The 25763-nt window shown below is 42.1% G+C and overlaps 1 protein-coding gene across 1 annotated transcript in view; it reads right to left on the bottom strand.

Annotated features, from left to right (window-relative positions):
* Positions 1 to 24233, bottom strand: part of MAP1B (microtubule associated protein 1B) — a 69400-nt gene extending 45167 nt beyond the window's left edge. The window contains exons 1-2 of the mRNA XM_061475732.1: positions 23938 to 24233; positions 19108 to 19209 (exon numbers count right to left, since the gene is read on the bottom strand). Of these exons, the coding sequence (XP_061331716.1) occupies positions 19108 to 19209; positions 23938 to 24115 (280 nt within the window). The 5' untranslated portion in view covers positions 24116 to 24233. The remainder of the gene's footprint in view (positions 1 to 19107; positions 19210 to 23937) is intronic.
* Between the last annotated feature and the right edge of the window lie 1530 nt (positions 24234 to 25763).

The raw sequence follows: 25763 nt of genomic DNA, 5'->3' as shown, positions 1-25763 counted from the left end.
GTAGCAGTCATGTTTTTCCTTTGTATTAGCTGGTGCAGTGCTGTGTTTTGACTTCCAGCCTGGGAACAGTGCTGGTGAAGCCGATGTTTTCAGTTGTTGCTAAGTGTTGTTTACCCTGACCAAGGACTTTGTGAGGCTCATGCTCTGCCAGGGAGGAGGGGAAGCTGGGAGGAAGCAGAGACGGGGCGCCTGACCCAGGCTAGCCAAGGAGGTATTCCATACCACAGCACATCATGGCTGGGGTGGGGGGTAACTGGGAGTTACCCGGAAGGACACGGGCTTCCGGGTGGGACCCGTTTCTTGGCCGGTGGTATCGTATTCTTTTCCCTTGTTATTTTCCCTTATCATTGTTGTAGTTGGTGGTAGCGGTGGTGATTTGTGTTGTACATTGGTTGCTGGACTGTTCTTGTCTCAACCCGTGGGAGTTGCACCCTTTCAATACTCCTCCCCATTCCCCCAGGAGCGGGGAAGGGGAGAGCCCCGGTGTGTGGGGGGGGCCCTCGATTGTTGTCAGCCCGACACCACTCACTGGGAGTGAACAAGTTACCTGACTGGGTTTAAACCACGACATACAGCTACATTGCAAATAAAAGACTAGGGAGAATGTAGGCCCCCTCAGGAAGCTCTCAGGAGAACTGGCTACACAGGATTTGGAGAAGGCTGAGGTTCTGAATGACTTCTTTGCCTCGGTCTTCACTGCCAAAGGCTCTGACCAAACCACCCAAGTCTTGGAAGGCAGATGCAGGGACTGGGAGATGAAAGACCTTGTGCCCACTGTAGGAGAGGAACTGGTTTGAGACCATCTTAAAAATCTGAACGTGCACAAGTCCATGGGTCCTGATGAAATCCATCTGCGGGGCCTGAAGGAGCTGGCAAATGAAGTTGCAAAGCCACTAGCTATCATATTTGAGAAATCATGGCAGTCAGGTGAAGTTCCCAATGACTGGAAAAAGGGAAACATAACCCCCATCATCAAGAAGGGGAAAATGGATGACCTGGGGAATTACAGATCAGTCAGTCTCACCTCTGTGCCTGGCAAAATCTTGGAGCAGATTCTCCTGGAAAGCATGCTAAGGCACATGAAAAACAACAAGGTGCTTGGTGACAGCCAGCATGGCTTCACTAAGGGGAAATCCTGCCTGACCAATTTGGTGGCCTTCTATGATGGGGCTACAGAACTGACGGACAGGGGTAGAGCAGTTGATGTCATCTACCTGGACTTGTGTAAAGCGTTTGACACTGTCCCACACGACATCCTTGTCTCTGAATTGGAGAGACATCAATTTGATGGATGGACCACTCGGTGGATAAAGAACTGGCTGGATGGCCACACACAAAGAGTTGTGGTCAAAGGCTCAATGTCCAGCTGGAGACCAGTAACGAGTGGTGTCCCTCAGGGACTGGTTTTGGGACCGGTCTTGTTCAACATTGGGATTGAATACGCCCTCAGCAAGTTTGGCGATGACACCAAGCTGTGTGGTTCGGCTGATACACTGGAGGGAAGGAATGTCATCCAGAGGGACCTTGACACACTTGTGAGGTGGGCTGATGCCAACCTCATGAGGTTCAACCATGCCAAGTGCAAGGTCCTACACCTGGGTTGGAGCAATCCCAGACACAGCTACAGGTTGGGCAGAGAAGAGATTCAGAGCAGCCCTATGGAGAAGGACTTGGGGGTGTTGGTTGATGAGAAAATGATCATGAGCCCTCTTCAGTGTGCCCTTGCAGCCCAGAAAGCCAACGGTATCCTGGGCTGCATCAAAAGGAGCATGACCAGCAGGTCGAAGGAGGTGATCCTGCCCCTCTACTCTGCTCTTGTGAGACCTCACCTGGAGTATTGTGTGCAGTTCTGGTGTCCTCAACAGAAAAAGGACATGGAACTGTTGGAACAAGTCCAGAGGAGGGCCACGAGGATGATCAGGGGACTGGAGCACCTCCTGTATGAAGATAGGCTGAGAAAGTTGGGGCTGTTTAGCCTGGAGAAGAGAAGGCTGCGTGGAGACCTCATAGCAGCCTTCCAGTATCTGAAGGGGGCCTATAGGGATGCTGGAGAGGGACTCTTCCTCACCTACTGTAGCAACAGGACAAGGGGTAATGGGCTTAAACTTAAATAGGGGACGTTCAGATTAGATATATGGAAGAAATTCTTTCCTATTAGGGTGGTGAGGCACTGGAATAGGCTGCACAGGGAGGTTGTGAATGTTCCATCCCTGGCAGTGTTCAAGACCAGGCTGGACGAGGCCTTGGTCGATATGATTTAGCGTGAGGTGTCCCTGCCCATGGCAGAGGGGTTGGAACTAGACGATCTTAAGGTCCTTTCCAACCCTAACTATTCTATGATTCTATGGAAGAGAACTGGGTTGGCAGCTGCCAGAAAGATCTGAGTCTGGGAGAATGAAGTTTTTCCAAGTGGTCAAGCACACACTGTAGGCTCAGGGTCCTTGACTCCTGCATCCAGAACAAGGGCACAGTTGGATGTTCCTTGGGGGGAATGATCTCCCCTCTGTATGCCTTCATTTCTGATAGGGTGCATTATGTTGTTTACATAGCCATATGTGCCATATAACTGATGAGACATCAGCAGTTGTCAGTAGGTATAATAGATTGTAGCAGCACTGACTGGTCATATCTGATAATATATGGACTCTACTGAGTTCCTGTGGTATTAATGACAATTCGCTTAGCCTTCTTTCTACAGAAATTCAGGTTGTAAGTCTGTTTAAAAGAGGCCCAAAGGAAAGGCTTGGCTTCCCATCTCTTATGTTCCATTAAAGAGGACAGGAAAGGAAAATACTAAGATCATTTTTCAAAGAGTCTTTGAAATGTCAGCTTTGGCTTTTACATCATTTATGTAAATTATACATACACATATAAACTGTTAACTATTTATGCAGAGTAAGCATTCCTGTGCAAGATTAGTAGTAACATGTATGATCTCCCACTTGGGGAGTTATTCCCTATTTCTGCATTTTATTACTTTGTTAACAAATGCAGATTTCTTGGTAATTAAACCAGCCATTTAAAGTTCTGAAGTATGTGACCACGTCAAGATTTGCTGAAATTTATCCCCAGTTATCAGGTTAGTACAGCAGAAGTTAGCAAATGAATGTGATAAATAGAAAACACACAACTATAAAGAAACACAGAAATGAATTATCTTTCCCCTTGAATATTATTATGCTGACAACTGATCTGAACAGGTTGTCCAACTAGTGAAGAGCTACTCACCTACTAATATTTTAAAGTTTTAAGCTTTATAAGAGTTCTCCTTTAGTACATATTAACCTGAAAATTATGTTTGAAGAGCACAGCTAACAAGGAGTATGTACTACACTGATTTTTTTTCATGGGAACACAAAAGCAATTTTCAGGTCTGAATTTCAGTATTGGCTATTAATAAGTATTGCCTCCAAGGAAAAAATTATGTTACTCTGGAAACAGAAAGATTGCCCTTGAGCTCATATATAAGGGTTAACAGGCTTTTTAAAGGTCTAGCTTCAACGTGTTTTTTTTTTAAAACAGCTTTTTCAAGTAACAGTAAGATTAAGACAATATTAGTTACTTTGGAGTTTGATAAACCCAACAAACCATTTTCCTTAGTAAGGAATAAATCCTGCTCAGTGAGCCTGCATAATACTGAGGAAAAGTTACCTCTAGTCTCCCTCATCACCTGCTTCTCTTCTTCTTCTCAGCATTAGCACAGGTCTTTTCTAGGATTGGCTGCAGGGTGGATGGATGTACCAAGTCTAGCACTTTGTGGCATTTTTGTTTCAAAAGCTATCTCAAAACAAAACTGGAACAAGAAAAAAATCCAAGGCTTTTCTATAACATCCAGAGTGATTCTGGAGCTCTTTTCTTGCAGTCTTACCTGGACGATGTTAAATCAGAAATGCAGAAAAGTAGTGGGCAAACTTGGCTCTTATTTTAAAGCCTGTGTCAACTTTGGCTTCTTTGATCTGTATATATCACTGAGAGATCAAGAAACCAGCTGGCAGCTGTGAAAACTGAGGAGTGTCTGACCAACCCTATCTTAGGTAATTGGCCATTCTCATTAACTGCTTGAGCCTGGCAAAAGTTATGACCAGGTATCACAAGAGGTCTGAGCAGACCACAGCTCGTGCCCCATGGGGAAGTGACTGGTAGGGAGAAGGGATGTGCTGGAAAGAGCACACTAAAGGGCAGAAAAGAGAGCAAAAAATCTGTCTCTCTCTTCAGGGTTTCTGCTAGCAGCAGTCACCAAAAAAAAAAAAGAAAAATATTGATGGTGGTTTGACAGGAAAATATTGGAAAACTGGACATAAGCAAATCTAAAGGAATTCGAAGCCATTCTTTTAGCCCAAGTATTAGTGAAAGATACAACAGTATATTTCTGCCATTTTATTCTTTTATAGCCATGAGGCACATCCAGAGACTTCATAGAAGGTGACAAAAAGCCTTGCAGTCTCTCTGTGATGTTTCCCTTGATATATTCCTTGATATATTCCTCAGTCCCTATTGTTCCTCCCCTGGGAGCTGCTGCCACTAACTGATCGCTCCTCCTGTCACTTAGACAACAGTATCTGCAGCCTTCGAGAAGCTGTGCTAGTGCTGATCTATTAATCATCTGTCAGACAACACTCACACAGGCAATTCCATTAACAATATCTATCTCAATGACAAAGTACGGCTTTTATGCATCTGGGTTCCAGCCACATAAATTTAAGTGTTGTGCTGGGCCTCTTTCTTTTGACAATGGAAATCACTGACCTAGCGCAAGTTGTGCTTATTATCCATTTTCTCTCAATCAGATGGGTTGAGAGAAATTTTGCCATAAAAAATGGCCTGTACCCTTTGCTGATAAGCATACTGTTTTGGCTGAACTAAGAGAAATAGTAACAAAGATTCAGCTTTCCACATAAAGGAAAAAAAGAAGTAAAAAAAAAATTGACCCTTGAAATCTGAACCTGCATTTTAAAAGGTTAATCTCAAAATTAGGTTGAGAATATTGCAAAAAAACCCTTGCAAGCTGTAGGAGCTCTATACTTTACATTATTGTTGTTGTTTAAATGAGAAGAGTAATCCAGTGAAAATTAAATAAGCAAGTTTCATGCGAATACCTTTGAGCAATATTATGATTCAGAGTACAAAGTGTCATGCTGCTTCATAATAAATTGATCTGAACAAGGTAGTAAATAACTACTGTCTTTATAATGAAGAAAACATTTTGCATTATCAATGTTTCTGAAACAGGCTGGCTGAATTGACTTTTTTCCCTAAATACATAGCTGCAGGTTAAATGCTCCAACATTTTCCACTGGTAGCATCTATCCTCCTATACTTTGGCAGCAGGCAAAATAACCCTGATTAAATTAATCAGTGTCTTCAGCTGTTGTGCTCATTATCAGCCCTCTAACACTGGATGTTCTGAAGTATATCCTTAAGTGCAATAATGGTAGGCATTGGTTCATTAGCAAGTATGATCAACATGGGTTATCAAAAGCATTTTTCATGCATAACAAATACAGCAAATTACTAAAACAATAAAAGAAATATCTAAGATTACAGCAGGTCGATCTACATGATGTAATATTTAATTAACATAATTAGAAACAGATTTATAATAACTTAATTCTGTCTAAATGAGACCATAGATACTCTGTGGCTTCCTGCAGAAAGCTTGTGCCCTCTTTGGCAGAATGTCAGGTAAAATTAGACTATGCAATGAAGAAAATGCTATTTCAGATGTGATACACTCCTTTTAGTGTATCACACTAAGCACACAGGCTGTGTAAGTACAGACACTCATGAACTGTACTTCATTAGAATGACAAAGTGTCAGTATTAGTGAGACATTTAACCCACCCAGTATTAAATGAACACAACTCAAGTACACTTTTAGGTTCATCATCAGTATTTAAAAAAAAACAAAACACCCAAAAAAGCAGGGTAATGCTTAAGGAACATGAAACCAATATAGCTGCATCTCCCCAAAGATTAAAATAACTATTTAATTTATTTTCTCTTTTGGGGGAAGAGAAATTCTGTGAGTTTCAGTATTTTCTCTTTTTGAAGAAATGTAAAGGTTGCCATTAGGTTCCATTGGAAGCCCCCACTGTCTTGCATGACAGACAGAGTTGCATGATTTCATTTTTTTTTCCCATATGAACCATGGTAAGTCCGGCACACTTAATTTTCTGAGGGAGTTACACTGAGAGGAGAACTCTTACTAGATGTTAGCAACTGACATACCTGATGATAGTTCTAAGTTGCGTAAATGCCCAAGTATTCTTTCTTAAATTAAGAAAAAACTGCATGCCTGTTGAGAACAGCATAAATAATAACAACAAATATACAAATAAAAAAAATATTTAATAAATGTTTGAACAAATAAATAACGTTGGGGTTGACCTGCCTTCACTGAGATCAAGAGCAAAATTCTGACGGATTTCAATAAATGACAGATACAACACTTCTTTTTGCTACAAATTCAGTTTACATTTGAAAACTCCAGCTAAGAAAGGGGAGATTCATTTATGCTGAACTAGTCAAATCAGATGTATTTGTCAGTTTGAGAATTTGGTAGTTGTGGTCCTTACTGCATTTTTTTGAGATGGCTACACTTAGTGGGTCCAGAGAAGGGCAACAAAGCTGGCGAAGGGTCTGGAGCACAAGAGTGATGAGGAGCAGCTGAGAGAACTGGGGTGTTTAGTCTGGAGAAAAGAAGGCTCAGGGGGAACCTTATCACTCTCTATAACTACCTGAAAGGAGGCTCTATTGAGGTGGGGGTTGGTCTACTCTTCCAAGTAACAAGTGCTAGGACAAGAGGTAACAGCCTCAAGCTGTGCCAGGGGAGGTTTACATTGGATATTAGGAAAACTTTCTTCACAGAGAGGGTGCTCAGGCATTGGAACAGGCAGCCCAGGGAAGTGGTGGAATCACCATCCCAGGAAGTGTTGAGAAAATGTGCAGATGAGGCCCTCAGTGACATGGTTTAGTGGTGGTCTTGGCACTCCTGGGGTAGAGATTGGACTTTGATGATCTGAAAGGTCTTTTCCAGCTTAGCTGGTTCTATATTTCTACGATTCTATGATTCTACAAAGTTACATTACTGTGTAGTTCATAAGACATAAACCTGAAAAATTAAAATTAAAAAAATAGGAATATTTATAATATATAGTATTTTAAACATATATTACATAGTCATATATATGCAATAACATGAGTAGCAAATTCAACCATGTAAATAAATACAAATTACATAAAACTTAGAGAAATGTTTGTTTTCTATACAGGTCCTTTGCAAATCCTCACAACTGAGCAGATCTTGCATATTTTTCCAACATGCTCCCTAGGGAAAAACTGCTACCCTTGCACAGAACACTAAAATTAATTTGAGGGGGGAGGAGGAGAAATCAGGAAAAAATAAGATCAACAATGACCTGACCACGCAAGCTCATTATGTGGCATTTCCTGGATGGCCACTGTAAATCTGGCTAGTTACATGAGCATTTAGAAGGCTAAACTGCGTCATACTCATCTTTCACATCAAATTTGGATAACCAGGATAAATATTATGGAATTAAGCTCTCCAAATTTCTTCCTAGCATAATGTCTGTACATTCCTCACAGTTGCATATCTCTGCTAGGCTTGATCATTTTTAGCCAATGCCTTGGTGCTTTTTATGTCCTCTCTTACACTCTACACTGCTGCAAGGGATGGGCAGCTGGCCCTGAACTCAGCTCCCTTTATCAAACCTACGTATCAGAGGAGAACAGCAAGGCATAGGAACACAGCTGAAACTAGAGAGAGTGCACAGTCTGTCAGCATTAATCCTTTTTAGTATTCTTCTTCACACCAGAGAGGATTTAATTGTTTCTTAAATGACTCTAGGGCCTTTGAATGAGCAAACCTGTCTAACAGAGCAGACATTTATTTGAAAGAATCTTCGTAATAAATACTAATCTATCGTATCTGTAGATCATTCTGGAGACACAGCAATCTCTCCTTGCCTAATTAAACTGTGCTAATATGAAAATGCAGGCTAGCCCCATAAGGCACAACAGATCTGCTGGAGTGTGGAAGTGCCTGGAAGTCACAAGCTCTGGGAAAAGAGGCTGGGAAGCACACAAACTCCACCTGCATGCTAATGAACTCCACCAGATCATACTCCATACAGACGCAATTTATATTCTCTTCCATAACTTCAGCCTCAAAGTCTTCTAATTAACCCTCAGCCATGAGATAAGCATGGTACAGAGGAGGGGATGGCACAGCAGAGGTGACAGCAGGCAAAAGACTCCTCCTAGCCACTTCTCTTCCCCAGGGTTTGAAGGTTGTGTCAGTCACTAAGAAGGGTAATCAAAATGTCATTTACTTCACCTCCCCATAGTATTTTAACTTTTACGCTGTAAGCATCCTGGATTTAGGACCAGCAAGAACGTTTTAGTAATTAGAAAGCACACATTTCCGCAGACACGCGGCTGCACTTAGAAGCTTTTCAGTCTCACTTGACATGGAGCTTTGTTAGAGATGGCTGACAATATTTCACCAGCTTGGCTTAAGATTTGCAGAAGCACTCAGCTTCCTACAGATGTCTAGGTCTAATGGAAGTCAGCTGATTGATTACCAATGCCAGCACCACCCAGCTCACAAGGAAGCCGTAGAAGAGAATTGCTGGGTTTTATTTCAAGTGGTGCCACAGCAACCCAGCAATGCTGCATTTAATTTTATGTAGAATCCAATTCCCCACAAACACTTCCCTCCAACTCTTTATAAATGGGATCTACAAATTGCAATTCTTCAACAGCAGTCCAGTGCTGCCCTAACACATAACAGGGTAGATCTGGTGGGACCCTTCTGTTTTCAGTAATATTACTCATAATTTACACATGTTAAAAGCAAATTTGTCAAAGTGATGCAGCAATCACAATTAAAGATAAATTCCTGGCTACGTTTTTTGTTATTTGAGAGGTTTCGGTTGTTGTTTGCATTGGGTTTTTTTACGTAAGTGGCAAAAGAGAGCTGCTCTCAGCAGCCTTTAGAGCCCTAGTACTTTGCCCACAGTCAAGTCAGCTGAAAATTATTTGAATGTCCATTTACCAGTGTTTGTGTATATCAAAAGTATTTTGTCCATAGAGACGTGCGGATATTCAGCTTCATAAAATGGTGGTCACATGTGGTTTTTTTAAACACAACTCAGATCTGAAGGAGTTACACAAATTGGTGAATGGCTAATCTCAGCTTTTCATCTTTGGTGTTATTTTCAAATCAAGTTGAGTGATCCCTGTAGTAATTACTTTCTAACATCTGGCTGGCAGCTTATTTGAAAAGAGTTGGTAGCCTCATTTTGAATTCTAATGAAGATCACACTGCATAAATCACTGATGCTAGGCTCCCTACTGGCACACTTTGCAGAGCAGTCCCCAAAGGGAAACTGAAGCAAGAGAAAAAAAAAAACAAACCCACAACAAAAACCAATGTCATTACATCCCTGCAACTGAATAATCTGTATCAAAGACTGTCCACAGCATCTAAGTGTGACTGCTACAGTCAGCCTTCATGTATTTGAGGGGAAAAGTTAAGGACTAAACTCCAGGTCTCTTGATTCAGTGTGTTCTACAGTGCCTATATTCCTAACAGACAGGTATAGCTTAGACTGAGACAGGGAAAACCATGTGAGATACATTAAACCTGATAAGCAAATTGGAGTCTACTTGCATATATCTCAGGTCTTTTATTCCAACCTGTGCTCTAAATTCAACATGGGAGAGGAGGCACTGCTGTACTTCTTCGTGTGGTTATATTGCAGCTTCAAAAGAGGGGAAGCTCAGGTCTGTTAGAGATATCCTGAAAATGCAGATCTGAATACATAATCTGTAAGGCTGATTTCCTCAGCTGTATCTACACCATGTGTTAATTTATGCACAAACATAGCTGCATATATAGGGGTCTTGCTTTTCCCCCTGCTGGCTCTGCAGAGTTAATGTGAAGTTAAGCATTTTCATAAATGATCACTATCTGTGGTCTTCTAACTGAGAGACCTCACACCTGTATGAGCTATGCTTTGCTTTTCCTTTGTTGACTATAAGATTTGAAGTCTGATAAGTGCATTTACAGTTGTAAATGAGCGTCTTCCTTCATCCTCCACAGTCAACAGAGCTGAATTTTCTGAAATTTAAACTCCGAGCAAGTTGTCAGAGCAAAATAGAAAACATATGTCTCACATTAACTACTACGACCTAAAAACAGTACAGAAGTTTGCATGTGCTCAGTTACTGCATAGTATGAGTATGGGCATTAAGAATGCCATCTACTGGTAAAAAAGCACGAGGGAGCATAACTCTATGGCAGACGACTTACAAAAAAGGGAAAGGGTAAGAAAACAAAAATGTTAGTTTGTTTGGGGTTTGTTTGGGTTTTGGTGGGGTTTTTTTCTTTTTTGATTGCTCATTTCAAAGTGTTTTTTAAACCAAGTATGTGTAACTGCATGACATTATGCTGAAATTTATGTAGAAACTTTGAAGGAAATGAGTTTTGAACCTGAGGTATATTATTATAGCTTAATTTTGTACTGGAAAAGGATAATGTTTGGTAGTAGTAACAAATTAAAAGACATTAGAGATAATGAGAAAACATGAATAGAGCCGCAACACTGAGATTGTTTGCACTTTCCTATGGTTCCTCTTATTTTACAGGATCTCAAAAATGATTCTCAAGAGTTTTTCAAAGGTTTGGTGGGAATATTCAGAGTCTAAACCTTTGAGCCTGAAATCTGAAAAAGCATCAAACTCAGCAGTGAATCTGTTTGTTACTGTGCCGTCAGCTATAGGAACCATGTTTCCAAGCTTTACACAGCCAGTTTCTGATTTGATTGCAAATTTGATCGTCTCAGTGGAAATGATCTGTCCCGTTAACTCCACTTACAAATCAGTAACTGTTGTCATAGAACTGTGGCAAGGCAGATCCGGATAGGCTACATCTCTGCTGGTTTGAAAACATCTTTTTTTTCCCCCAATGATTATTGATAAGATTTTTTATTGTGTCCAGTCCACACAGCCAACATCATTGGTTAGTCTAGGTTATCCAGATTATCCAACAAAAAACAGTAGGTCTAACATGGACTTAATATTCTCTGGGAGTGTGCCACCTTTGAAATAAGTCACAGACATGCAATAGTACAAGGAGTAACTTTTGGTGGGGTTCAGCAAGGCCTTTGGTTTAAATCTAATTTAATCATCGCCTAGGTTAAGGTAACAATCACTGACAAAGAGACAGCAATCTGCTCAAAAGGAAGAACAACAGAAAAGCTGGAATTGCCAGAAGTAGCCTCCAGCATATTTAACAGCAGGGGAAGCCAGAACTATATAAAGGGTGAACTACAAAACATTTCTGAGCTGAGCTCTCTCTGACCACAGCTTTTTCTGAACTTGTCTCTCAAAAAAGTACACATTCCCTTATTGTTTGCTGTGGTGTGGCTCCAAGAAAGGCAGCAAGCCTGGAAGTGCCAGTACTGGCAAGATGCCATTCACGTTTTACCACTTAACTACCGCGGCTTACTGTGACATATAGGAAGTCTGCAGGAGGATCATCACTGCGGAAAGGAAGAAAAAAGTATGTGTAATCTAGGATGAGCAAAGGCTTCTCTGTAGTCTTGAAAACATCTGCTAATATCAAGTCTCAGCATTGCACTCATTTTAGGGAAGCAGAGGGGAGGAGGACACAATGTTTAAAATAAGCTAAAGAAACAAAAAGATAAATCAGGAAAATGGGAAAAAATAGTCTTGGACATCATTGTCACAGATTAAAGCCTGTACGCTTTGTACATGCAAAAACTCCCTTGCAGACATACCAAAGCTGTCTCTGAAACATGGCAGTAGAGTCTGCCAGCTCAGAGCTGTGGTGAAGCTAAATACTGATACGAGGAGATCTCATGATGATCTTTTAAGAGGCCCATCACTGATGAGATCATTCTGCTCCCAGGGAGTGAAGTCTGGAACTGCACCTGCATGGGGCTGCACTGTCATGGGTAGGGGTACCAGCTCACCTGGAGCTGGTAGATAGCTCTACATAGAGCTGCCTTGCACCACAACTCTTTCACTTCCAACACTGAAAAAAAGCTTTCAAAGTGGCCCCTTCTCTTAAAGTCATCCCTGTTTGTTTGTGACTACAAGACAAGAAGAGAAAAACTGCTACTAAGCCAGGACCTGAACATTGCCCTGGGCTGAACTTGGAACACTATCTACTACCCCCCTGGAAAGCAGCAGGCATTGTGTTGAAAACTCATTAGATTCTCAGAACCCAAAAAGCACAGGAGGACAGTTAGTTTCATAGATTCCAAGATGCCTCCAACATTTTCAGGGAAAAACACTCAAGTTAAGAGCGGACTGATAGTTAGATTGGCATCAACTCTGCAAACATCTAACACTGTCTGTGAAACAAAAAAAAGAGTAGAAGACATCTAAAATACAGTAAATCGTTAAGTCTCTTCCAGATTCTCTGCAAAAAAAATGATTCCTTGGCCTGGAATTTGCTTTCAGTTTAAACCAATTTAATCACAAAGGGAGCGCACAGGCCCCGAGACAATCCAGAAGTCAAAACTGTGCCTTTTTATGTAAGTATGCCTCTAATGTACAATGGCATCATACCATTCAATGGACTCAATAGTAAGCCTATACTGTTTAAGGAAATCTGAATGCTTTCTGTCTTCTCCTTCCTGTGATTACTCTCTAGAACTGATTGTGGAGGACAACACCCATTACCATAGCCCAGTAAGTGGGTTTCCCCCACTCAACAGCTCCTCCTAACAAATTAATACTATCAGATCCTGCTATTCAACTCAGAATGAGAATGCTGGCAAAGTCTTCCTCCACATGATAATCCCCTACTTGACATACAATGACATTATCCCACCAAAGCTAGAGAGAAATTGTAATTCTGTTTGTAATTATAGGCTTTAATAGGTATAGAGGGTTGTTAGGTGCAGAGCAACTATTCCCACTAGAGACAGTTCAGGAATATGATTGCTGCAGCCAAACTATTTATGCAGTTGAGACAGTGTTATGATCAAAGGGGTCCACCTTTATTTTTAGAATCAATCACTTAAATAATACACCATCTCCATTTGGATTTCTTTTTGATGACTTCCATGTCTTCCATGTGTTATGTTGAAAGGTGCTATGTTTTTCACCTGATCCAGCAATTCAAGTTGCAGGACCCAATAAAAAAAAAAACAAAAGACACCAAAACCAAACAACCAAAAGTACACCATTTCAAGCTTGTTCATATATAGTGGATTGAAATGTAAAAAGAATAGTATTCTGTAATACAATTATTAAAGAAGTGGTCAGGAAGATTAAAATTTATGAGGTTGCTAGGAAACATTAAATGTATAAAAACCTAATTAGTATTGAAAAATATTTAAATCCTCCAATTCTAATGAACTTTTAGAATCTGAGTTTTGCAGCTAGTGATGATAAGTTTTAAAAATTCAGTAGTGTTAGACAAACGATTATGAGTAATGCCATTAAATCATTAGCTTGCGACAAGCATTAAATCCTATCCAGAGATACTCTTGAATGCATTGCCTACTACATCTACTTAAAGCACTGGTCACATAGAAAATAATTCTTTATTAATTTTTTTTCAGCTTGCCTAAACTCCATGCAGGTTTTGGAAGACCAAAGGCACAGCCTGAGGTTCAGAAACCATGCTGGATGGCCATAATAACCATGCCAGAATGTGCACTGAATGTTTCAAAGCCCCAAGATCAGAAGCAAGCCTGCTTTAGTTGGGCTCACTTCTCAAGGTTCTGTCAGACTTCATCCCATATATATTTCCCAGTTCAACGATGGTGCCAGCAAAAAATGACTTAACCATAAAAAGGTGAAAGCAAGGCTTCCTTCTTCTCCGTTTTAATTTTTAACTACCCTGTTTTGTCTGTCCCATGCATCTGGGACACTTTTCATGACACCAGTTTCCTCACACCTACAGTGAACCAGGGAACTCCAGTCCTTCCCTGATCAATCTTGAAAAGTAGCAGAAATTCCAGGCAATTGAAAAAAAATAAGTCTTGGCAAAGTTAAGAAAAACTGACATCTGAGAAAAAGGTTGTTGATTACAACCAGAAAGTAGATGAAAAAGTGGCAATGATGTTCCGGTTACACATTTATTATAAATCCATGATGGAAGAGATGAGAGTTAAGTCATTCGTAAATAGTAATGGGCAAATATTGTTTAAGTCTTCAGTTTCAAATGTCCTACACAGACAAAATATTAGGAAAGAAAGACTGAAGTATCATAAGAGACAAATTAAGAATTATAATTCCATAAGGTTTTGTTAAGTAACCTTTAACAAAATAACCTTGGGAATATACCATTATGTATGCTGAATTAAAGAGGAATGGGGATTCAAATTTCATAACAGAGTTGAAATTCTATAATTATTCACAGCAAACTTAATCCCATACCTCTGGTAGCTGCCCCACACAGGCCAAAAGCTTGTTCTCATAAAACAGGGGCTATTCTAAGGCCACTTAAGTTATTGTATGTACTTGTGATGCAAGGCATTTAAAAATAACCTCTCAGTCATTTTGCTGATTCATGCTAACATCTTAGCATTAGCAGGTACTGGTGTTTTGGCAGCAATGTAAATTCATGCTAATTTTCTTCGCGATCACTCCTAAAAAAGCAGAAATGGAAGTCAGTGCCAGAATGATTGTCACATAAGCGCAACAATTTATTCACTGAAGAAAAAGTCACTTATTAGCCCATCTCTGGAATTTTGATTAGTACTAAGAAAGGAAAGCTTTGACAATTCTTGTATCCGAACATGTAGGCTGTTGCACTGTAACTCTTTCCTGAGCCACCAAAATCCTAATATATCCCACAGAAAAAGCTGGCAAGTGGATGAGAGCTGGGTGTGTGCCCCCAAGCCAATTGTTGCCTGCAAGGACATGGGAGATCCCCAGCCTTGCTCTGCTGGGCAGCCCCAAGACTGCAGCCCTGAACTGATGGCAGCAGCACCCTGCAGGGATACCATTCACTGTCGCAGCAGCCTGAGTCAGCTCAATTCCCTGTTCAAGTCCTATTCTGACTCCATTTTCTTTCTTCCAAAGCATGAATACTTCAAGACAAAAAACAAGGCTGGTAGCCAACTAAAATTAACTTCTCCAGCAAGCTAAAATGACTCCTCTCAATAGCTATTTCAACTATCACAGTCTCTAATAGCTGAAGAATTACATTTATAGGATGTCCCTAAATGCATATACCAGACTACTTAGGATTTTATGTGAATTCAACTCCAAGGCAGTTAATGATGGTGCTCTGACACCAGTTGAGAAATACAGTCTTGACTTCTTGGATCTTTTTCTTTCATTTTTAACTGATAGATTTTGCTCAAAAAGATATGCCGTCTTACTTCACAGATTTTGATGAACTGGTTTCCAGTAGGACAGCAGTAAATCCATGCCCTTTAGGGTTTTATCAGCAACTCCACAAGCTCACATTGCAAACTACTAGGTGTGATATTAACTGGGTTTGGATCTTGAGTGAGCCTTAACGACCAGAATTCCCAGATCCAAAAATTCCCCACAGGATACTAACAGTTCTAAACACTAATTTTGAAATGGGAACTTCCAGAATGAAAACTGTTAAGGCTTTTTGGGGGTCATGACCATTTCAGAGAACAAAGACCTTCTTTAGGAAGCCCGAAGTAAGTAAGTCAACTGCTGCTGCAGATGTAGGCGGCTGCCGAGGGGACACCAAACATGTTTTGCATTTTGCCAAGGTCTCCCCTGGCCACAGGCAGGCTGGAGGAAATAAAGTCTTGGGCACAGGTAAAGAAGGACTCAAAACAGTACAGTCACCAACTGCTGACTTAGGGCAACAGGAGATCTCCTGGTACTGCTCAAATAGGAAACGTGTCTTCAACAGATACATGTTCTTCATCAGAACAGGACAAAGTAGTCACGGTGCGTTGTTTAGGAGGTATCTCTTAAAGGTTAGGGGTGATTAACTACCAAACAGCTATTTAAATAAAGTAGATTTAGTCTAGGCAAGGGCTTGAATACACACCAATGCAACAGTCAAGTGGGCTCAGGAGGAAGCTGAAGGACAAAACAGCAGGTGTCTTGCAGAAAGGCCCTCAATGGTTTCACCCTCCTCTACCCCAAAACCCATTTACTTGGTCTTTTATGAAGCTGCTTTATGCAGCTGAAACTTTAATTAACAAAAGATTGGTAGGTACAGCTGCAGCTTCAGATACAGCTGCAATTTCAACAGAGCTCTTCCCAAGTCTCCACTTGCTCTGCCTCTCCATCCAACACACAGTTTATTTTCACCATGCACATGTTACAACTCATTGTTTGAATGTTTATCCTTGTGATATTAACATAAGATGGAAGTTATCAGTACATGGCAGAGAACAGAGGCAAGCACTGGAGTACCCATTTTAAGTCATGTTGCTAGTTGTCGTGGCAACCAGCTAATAAGCTCTGTTACTCATTTTTTTTCACCAGCACCCAACTTTTCCGCAAAATGTGGTATTATTAAAGAGTCTGCTAACTCAGCTGCTTTACAAGGTAACAGAAAAGAACATTCTGAATCTTATTTTTCAGGAATTACAAGTCGTCCCTAAGTTACCCAGCAGCTGAATATAAGATGCATAAACACCACTGTGACAATCCATTCCCTTAAAAAGAGCACAAAAAGAATGCTGGGATGCTCCCTGTAGTATCAATATGTACACTGTTTTTCACTACACAGGGAGAAGGACTACACCTTAAATTCCTCAACTGAAAAAAAACATAAATGCTTTGACAGATATTCTCTCATGCTTCTCTTTTGACACTGCAGGCACATGGCATGGGGACAGGCTTGGTCCCACTTCCTCCAGGCTTCCTCTTTGAGAAATCATCCTACTCTTCACTTTGCTGTTGTGCATATCCTTGAGCTACTCTGAGAAGCATACAAGCATGTACTGAGCCAGCACTGCAATTACCATAATTAAACATCATTATCAAACAGGCTTCAGTCAGCAGTCAGACCTAACTATACGAGGAGCTCAGCAGACATACTAGATGACTCTAAGCCTTCTTCAAGAGCAAACTGTCTCTACCTTTGTAAGTTGCACAAAGAGTTCATTCTCAAAGGACTGGGAAAAAGGCTGTTTAATTACATCCCCCATCACCTTGGATGAATATTTTCCTTGGACAAAAAGTCCCCTAGTTACCTAAATGCTGCAGAATTTCTGAGTTTGGGACCGTAAGAGAATACTTACTCACAATCATTTCTTTTGTACAAACATTGACTATTTCACTGCTTAAATATTCAACATTTGGGTGTTGTAACAGAAGTCAAACATTCTGAGGTTTTATTAATGGCATCAAAACCCCCTTCTCCCTGTCAAACATTAGAGATGATCAAGGGAGCTCATGCAGATTCAGCATCAGAGAACCACAAGAAAAAACTAAAATAGATGATCCTCTGATCTGGGCAGTGGGCTTCTGGAGGTGCCGTTGGGCTTCCCCACAGAATTTTAGACAAGAAATCGGTCAAGAGGGATAGCTTTTTTCCTGATCTTCCCTTTATCCAAGTTTCAGGCTCCCTTAATGATTTTTCAACATGGATGTTGGCAGTTTATTGTTTGAAGATTGAGCAGTGGTGAAAAACACATTCATTATTGCTTGTCACAGAGATGTTGATGAATCCCAGTCTCATGCAATTAAGCTGTAATTCAACACAATGACTAAACAGGCAAGTCTAGACAAACAAGAAAAAAAAAATCAAACCAAAATACAATTCCTAGAGAAAAAATCCTGGAGGATTCTATAGTCATTCTGTTGAAAAAAGGGATTCATAATCTTATTTTATTTACCATAGGAAAGCTGAGTATGTTTTATTTTAATTCAAGTAATGGTGTTAGGATGTATCATCTAAACAAGACATGCTGGAATATTTTTGCTAAAGGAGACACTCAGGATCTTTTTACTCCGTGAAGTTTAAGTAAAACACATACATGTTAAAAATGGAATGCATTGCATCTTGCTTTCCTTACAGATATATTCTGCTTATTTGACTTATCAGTATCTACCTTCTCTGTAAAACAAAGCAACTAATGTCATTGAGAAGTTGAATTGACTTCATGACATGTCAACTGAAATGAAAAATATGTATACAAGGCCTGAGTTCACTTCCATGTCTATCAGGAGCTACATCCCTTAACTAAATCACTTCACACTGTGTATTGTTATATTGGTTCTGTTAGTTTTCAAAACAGGAGAACTGTAGAGTTTTTTGGTTTTTTTTCTTACCTCTGGCAATGTTTTACTCTCTAAAGATATGGGAAGATAAGGCAAAAACTGCTATAACCTATGCTGAAAGAGGAAGAATTAGTTACACAAGACATTTTGTACACAAGACATACTCAAAACCATTAGGTCAATGCTGTCATGCTAGGGAAACATCAGGATCTCATTATCAACAGTGTACAATAACTGACCCCAGGAATGTGACAGAGTAGCATAATACAGCATTTCATACCCCTTTTCATCGCAGTTAAGTACTATCTTCAGGACCATCTAGTGCTCATCAGTGCTAGGTTGTACTAGTAATATGCACATGGCCACAATGATTTCAATGAAAACAACCTCTCCTCCTTTGAGAAGGTTATAAGTTTTTACGTGAAAACTGTGATCCATTCCACCTATGCTCACTCAACATTTGTGTTAAAGTAATGAGGTGTTAGAAAACTTACCAAACACTTGATTCCCATGCAACCAGAACACAGAATTTTACACTTCACAAAATCGGATTTTATTTTTTTGTTTTGCTTTATTGTATGAATCCTCTAAAGGAAAGATAGGCTTCAAGAAAAAGCAGCAAAAGAAAATTAGTCTTATGAGCCCCGTAAATTTCTCATTTCCTCCTACAAAGCCAAAGAATGTTCCTGTGAGTCACGGTAGGCCCTCCACCCCTCAGCTTCTCCCAAATGAAAGTGGGCCATACAACTCCAAAATATTTATTAATTCAATAGTCACAAAAAAGAAAGAAACCAAACAAACAAAACAAAAACCAAACCAAAACAAAACCAAAACCCACTAACATTTGTCAAACACTTCCTAAAAACTCACCTCGAACTTCAGGAGAGAATCGAGCTGAATGGCGAGACACAAAAAGTTTCAGTTCTTGGTCCAAGTTGCATTCAACCAAGTTTGTGTCCCATGATCGGATTCCTAAAATTCAAAATACAACGCACACTGTTTTTGGAGTTTTAACTGAGTGATTCTCCATTTGCATTCATGTTATTTGCATATTTTTAAATTGCAAAATCAGCTTCTCTCCCTTTCAAGGCTCATAGCTATTTTTTGGAAAGTGCTGAGTGCTCAGAAGTAGCACTCTGCACAGGAATCAGTCACAAGCAAGAGGAATCCACCTTCCAGTGGGTGATGATCTTCATGGCCCCATGTTTAGGACTGTTCGTGCCACATCCTAGTAGCCGCATGATGTCCCTGACTTCACTTTAAAATAGCAATACACAAAACTGATTTACAAAACTGAAAGAGTGGACCACTTGAAGGACACTTAAGTCATATTGCAGGACCACTGTACTTGTTCCTCTGAAAAAAAAAAAAAGCATCACCTAGAACATTGCAAATTAATATTTAAATGCAAAGTATTAAATTGCTGACTTCCTCATTTGAAAGCTTTGAAGCATCCAGTATTTTAAATTAAAATTTAAGTAATCTTTTATTTATGAAGTATCACAATTCTGGTTTTGAGACTTAAAAATGCTACGCTTGATCTTTTTTCTTTTAAAAACTATACAGAACATCTCTATTCTCTGTTCCCCCCCAGCTACTTAGAAAGTTAAATACTTGACGCATGATCAAAAGCGGATTGAAATCTGACTAGAGAAAAAAAACAAAAAAACAAAAAACCAACTTTGCAGTCAAAAGACAAATTTATTATTCTTTCCACAAGACTTTTATGACAAAAGAAAAACAACCAACAAACCAAAACCAACCCACACAACCTCCCCAAACAAAACAAAAGAACATGCTTAACACTTTCAATAATTTTCTTGTTTTGAAATTGCTCTGAAAAGCCCAGTTTTGAAAAATAGTGAGCAGGCAGTTGCAGTACAGGTGAGTCCAGGCACTGCTGTAATTTTGAACACCAACATTACATTTTTCCCTAAAGGAATATCATTAGACTTACACAAATAAGCTGGCAAACACAGAAGTGACTGCGGGTGAAGGAGTTTCTGGTAGCCCCTCCCCACACACCTGACTATGCCTTTGCATGAAATTGCTGAGTTAAATCACTTCGAGGGTTGGTGAGGAGACACTTGAAGAGATGTGTGGCCATTCCCTCACCACGAGGCTAGCACTGTCACTTCTGCTGGTGCCTTTGCCAGGATTTCGGGCTGTGAATGCTACTGTCAACACTGTCTGCCTTGATGCATTCTCTTTCAAGGCAGCAGAAATGTCAAGGCTCTCAATGGCTGAAGCCATGTTGTAGGGTAGAAGGATGAGGAGGAGAAAGTGCAGAGAAACCAGCTCTGCAGTGCCATTGGAGCTCTGGGTAGGTTCTCCATGCAAGTATGAACATCTATGTTTCAAGAGCCTGAAGCCTCTTCAGGAAGAATTCATCCAGGTCTTTTTGTTGTCAGCATCCCAGTCCAGTTAGAAACATGATTACTACTGAAATATGCTACCAGTTATTTAGTAACTGCCATTTGTAGCTTTAAATAAAATTTGGAAATACAGTATTGCCTGTTTCATAACCACTCAAGAGAAAAATATCTGAGCCATAACCAGCCACCTCCACTTCCTGACTGATGCATCATTGTTCTGAGGCATAAGCTGCAAGTCTTTTCTGTAAGTCTCCTTATTTTCATTTCTCCAAAACATCTTGGCCATATGGTGCATTTCTGGGGCGCAGTTTCGGCAGACAAATAAAGCTCAGCAGGCTTTAATGTTTTCCAGGTGTTGGAATATTTGAGAGCAAGAAGGTAAAGATGATATAATACCACACATGTATAGTGCGTATGAGAACTGTGACGAGTAAACCACCATCAATCCTGAAGCTGAAATACATTGAATGAATGAGTGCTGAACTTCAAGAAGCTCAAAGACAGACAGCTCACTAGCCTCTGACAGCAAGCTTGTGCAGGGAGACTACAAAGCCTTCTGGAGGTCAGTTAAGCAACAGGAACTATGATTCAGCAATGCTGCTAATTATAGCAGCATGTCCACCATCTTTAGCTGCTTTTGTCAGGAATCCAAATTTGCTGTAGGGATAAGATTTGGAGAAGGAATAGTACAGACTGCTGAGCGAGGTGATGTCCAAAATACAGGACACAAAATAGTAGGGAGAAAAAAAGCCTAGACACTCCAGGCACAAAGTAGTCCTAGAAGCTGAAACTGGGATTTGGATAGAATATCCCAAATCTGCAGCTGCATGATTCAGCAGTCTAGATGCAAAGATTATGTATGTATATTATAAAAGAGCATAATGTATTATATACATTATATAATCAAATCAGGTTTGGGTAGAACAGGCGTAAATCTGGAACCAAAATCCAAGGTCAATCCAATCATGTAGATCATTAACAGCATGGACGTAACTACGGAAGCATTGCTGAACTGGAGCTATTGCTTTCATTCTGCAGTCTTAGGAGTGTAATGCCACTAGGCATAGGACTAATCAGACAGCAGTCAGGGCACACCCAGTAGCATCTGCCATGTTAGTGGAAAACTCTTGAAGGCTTCTCTTCACTTCTCCCTTCTTTTTTTGGTGAATGGTGGGTCGGAGGACTGCCTCCTTAGCAAAGTCACAACCCAAATGTAATTACTGAAAATGCATCTTGCCACACCATTCCCTCTTCATTATCTATTAAGAGATGACTCTGCATTCCAGCAGGTTGTGTAGCATCACGCCACTGATGTATTATCAGCAGATGTTTTCTTTGACACGTTGCTCTGCAGTTTGGCGCATGAATCCACAATTTCCAGTGAAGGTACTCAGGAAATGTACCAGAGAAGACAGTGAGGCAGAGTTATCTAGAACCCAAAATGCATTTAAGTCTCTGTGGGGAACAACGGCTGAAAGAAGCATTTTCTTCCAAACTAGAGCACACTTTCCAAAGAAAGAGAGGTTAGTTGAGACCCTATTTGGCTCACAGACTGAGCTTCAGACTCCAAGTGTACTCATCCAGAACAATGTACCTCAAAATCTGATCAAGGGTTTTTTTTTTTCCTCGCAGGCAAAATCTCAATTAGATCTTCTGACACTAGGAGGAGCAAAGTGACTTCTAGTCCAAAAAGATGACTAAAAAGACCAGAGCGTTTCCTCCGAACATCTAAAACTATAAGATGCTTAGTGGCAGGAGGTAGCAGCAACAGAGCTATGCAGCAACAACTGTATAATAGAAGCTTCAAGAAGAGACTGAAGAGCATTTCTTCAGAGGAAGAATGACTTCTGTCTTGAGGACAGAAGTTTTATCCATTTGCTTTATAATTTTTAATAATTTTATGAAAACGCAGTCAATTCACTTCTGGCACAACTGAAAATTAGATAGAATTCGAAAGTGCAATGCTGAAGAAGCTCTGAATGACAAAGCATCTGCCTCAGTAATTCTTCCTAGGAGACAATGGTAGCAATAAAGATGAACAGGTCACAGTGAAGCTGGTCAGCTGTGATGAAGAAGCCCTTTACCACAAAAAGTCATGAAAAAGAATCAAGACAAATAGCAAACAAAAGCAACAATGCTTGAGAAAGCAACAATAGAGACAAACGAAGTCCTTGCTGGACTGCTGAACCACACCTACATGACAAGGCTGATAGCAGTTCTTGGTTACAGGGTCTCTTCCTCCCTCTAACAATGGCAGGTTTCTGAAATCTTCGTTTTCACCAGCCCAGAACAAAATATATTATACAAAATCAGGTACCAATTGGGTTTAACAGACTGTAGGGTCTGGCAATAATTTTCTTTGTGCTTCATACCACTGAGTACTGCAACGGGGCTTCCACCACCCCCACCCCACCCCACCCCCTCCCCCCCGCATGTACACCGCAATCTATTGTATTAGAAACCACACTGAGAACTTATAAAACTGTCTTTTCACTTGCCATATTCTTCCCGTATTGCCGTCTTAAGAAAAGGACAAATGAACAGCGAGTCAAAGTATCCGGTAACCGGACAATAAAGAGGCTGAGCACTCAGGTGTTCGCCGTGTTACCCATATGGTTTTTCTTTATTGAAATGTATGTACGCTTTTATAAAGCTCGGATCCTGCAAAATCCTCCAGCCAAGAGAATTCTCGCCGCCCAAAGTTGGACACAAAGGCGCGGCCGCGCTCTCGCTCGGGCAGCCTTTGCCGCCGAGATGGAAAACGCCCTAACGCCGCCGGTCTCGTTTGGCGGCGGGGGACAGGGATTGCGGACAGCAGCAGCAGCCCCCAGCCCAGCCCGTCCCAGTCCCATGCATCCCATCCCCAGCCGCGCTCGCCGCCCTTTGTCCGCTCCGGGCTGCCATAGGGACCGCAGTGCGGACCGCGCCACGCCCACCCTCCCGCGACTCCGGGCAGACGGGATCGGCGGCGGCAGCGGGCTCCCGCCCCGGCCCCTCCACCTGACAATGGCTTGGGGGTTGCTGCTACCAGCCCAGTGCGGGTCCCCGCGAGGGCGGCAGCGGAGCGGGGCCGGGCCCTGCCCGAGGCCGTTCTCCGCAGCATCCGCACCCCACCGGGGAAGGATGGAGCTGGGAGAGAAGGGTTCTGCGGCGGAACCCCGGGGAATAAAGAGCCGGAGACCACGGCTTGGCGACTGGCGTGTCCGTGCCCTGCGGGGGTCGGCGGGGTGTGGGGCGAGCCCCGGGCGCGACCAAGGAGGGGGAAGCGCTGGCAGGAGGGGTGCCGCGGCGCTGCCTGCGGCGTGACCGCTCCCAGCCGCCTCACCTCGGTCGATGTTGGCGATAGCCCGCCGCAGGTGCTCCTCGGTCACCAGCTCTCCGATGACCACCAGCAGGTAGAACTTGCTGTCGAGGAAGCGGTGAGAGAGGCTGGGCGAGGGAGAGGTGGGGTTGGGTATGCTGCAGGAGGGCTCCGAGTCCACTTCCACCACTACGGTGGCCATCGCCTCCGCCCCGCGGCTCCGGGGCGCTGAGAGGAGAAGGCGGCTCCGCAGGCGGCAGGGAACGAGTGAGGGTGGGTGGGGAGGCGGCGGCGCTTTTATACGGAGACGGTGCAGGGCAGGGACCTGGCGAGGAGGAGGAGGAGGAGGAAGGGGGGGGAGCCGGCGCATCCCCGCGCCGCCGCCGCCGCCTTTCCAGCATCCATAGCTGATGTCATCTGCGGCAAATCCTGCCCGCGGCGGCCCCCGGAAGCAGGAAGGACGCGGGGGACGAACAACGCCCCGAGGGGATGCCACGGGGTGCCCGGCTGGGACAGGACCCGCGCCCCTAGACTATACCTCGTCCTTTGCTCTCGCCACCTCCCGGGCGTCACCCTGCCGGGCTGATCACCGCAGTGTCTGGCTCTGCTGCCTCGGCTCCCTGCGCCCTCCCGCAGTCCCAGCCCCGAGGAGCCGCAGGTGATGCCCTGCCAAACCTGGGGGGCTCGTCCGGGAAAGCCGGCATAGAGGCTGCAGCTGCACCGCTGGCGTCGACGGGTGAAAAAGCAGTTCCACTGGCCAAGTCTGGGGGTCCTCTCTCCTGCATCGAACTGTAGCATAGTTGAGCCATATTTTGCCTCCCTTCCCCCCCCTCCCCCCAAATATTCTTGCTACCTTTTTATATTTGAACGCAGTTAACTTACTAAGATGCTTCAAACATAGCCTTTCTGCACATGTTCAAGGCCCATGCTTGTATGACTTAGGGCACAAAAGCACAGGTTGTGGACAAGCTGCTGAAACCCATACTCTTAAAGCTCCGGGAGTTCAAAGGACTAATTTTGACCAGGCTCAAGCAACTCCAGGCAGCAATGGTATTGGAAAGCACCTGCAATTACGAAAACAAAAGTTTCATTCCTCACCACTTAAAAGTTAGACATTTGCTTCCCAATAATCACTGAGACACACTCTAGAGTTAAACTCAAATTATTTCCTGTTTTATCCTCTCCAAAATGGGATAGAGCAGTCAGATCAATCAGCCTGAGATGTTCCTCTCACTTTACTGACAGAAGCAAGGCACTAGTTTACACTAAGCCTCTTATTTGTATGGCTGAAGGGATGTGGGAGAAATCTCACTGTGACCTAGGGAAGGATATAAACTTTTATAGCCTGTTTTTTAAGATAACCTCTGTCCCTGACTGAGAAGACACTTCCTTTGTGTGCAGCTCCTTCCAGTACTGACTGCACAAATTCACTGCTGGCTGCTCAGAAACACAGAGTGCTTGCCTGGATGAACCAATACATCAGTCCTGTTTCTTAGCATATGTACTTTGTTCTAGGACATACTGGATTCATTCTAATTAACATGCATTTCAGGTTGTCACTACTGCTATCTGTCTCACTTGCCTGGAGGCACCCACAAAGATTGAAATGTCATTGTTGTAGGTGCTCGTCCATAATGTTTCATCAGCCTATAGCACCTAGTTTTTTTAATATGAACAGTTCCTCTGCATAAATGCAAATAAAAACACTGAGAGCCTTGGCTAATATGTCATGGTGTGTTTGGATGTTGCATTCAAAGTAGAATGTTTTTCTGAGCTGCCCTTAGTCTGAAGGTTGGGTGCAGGCAAGCGTTTTTATAGCCACGTTGGGTGGCTGAGATGACGCGGTGATA

Source organism: Pezoporus flaviventris, unplaced genomic scaffold (genome assembly GCF_033815535.1).
Source record: "Pezoporus flaviventris isolate CSIRO_AGI_PZ_B2104156 unplaced genomic scaffold, CSIRO_AGI_Pfla_v1 ptg000090l, whole genome shotgun sequence".
In the NCBI taxonomy this organism is placed as follows: Eukaryota; Metazoa; Chordata; class Aves; order Psittaciformes; family Psittacidae; genus Pezoporus; species Pezoporus flaviventris.
This window is presented reverse-complemented; position numbering and strand designations above follow the sequence as displayed.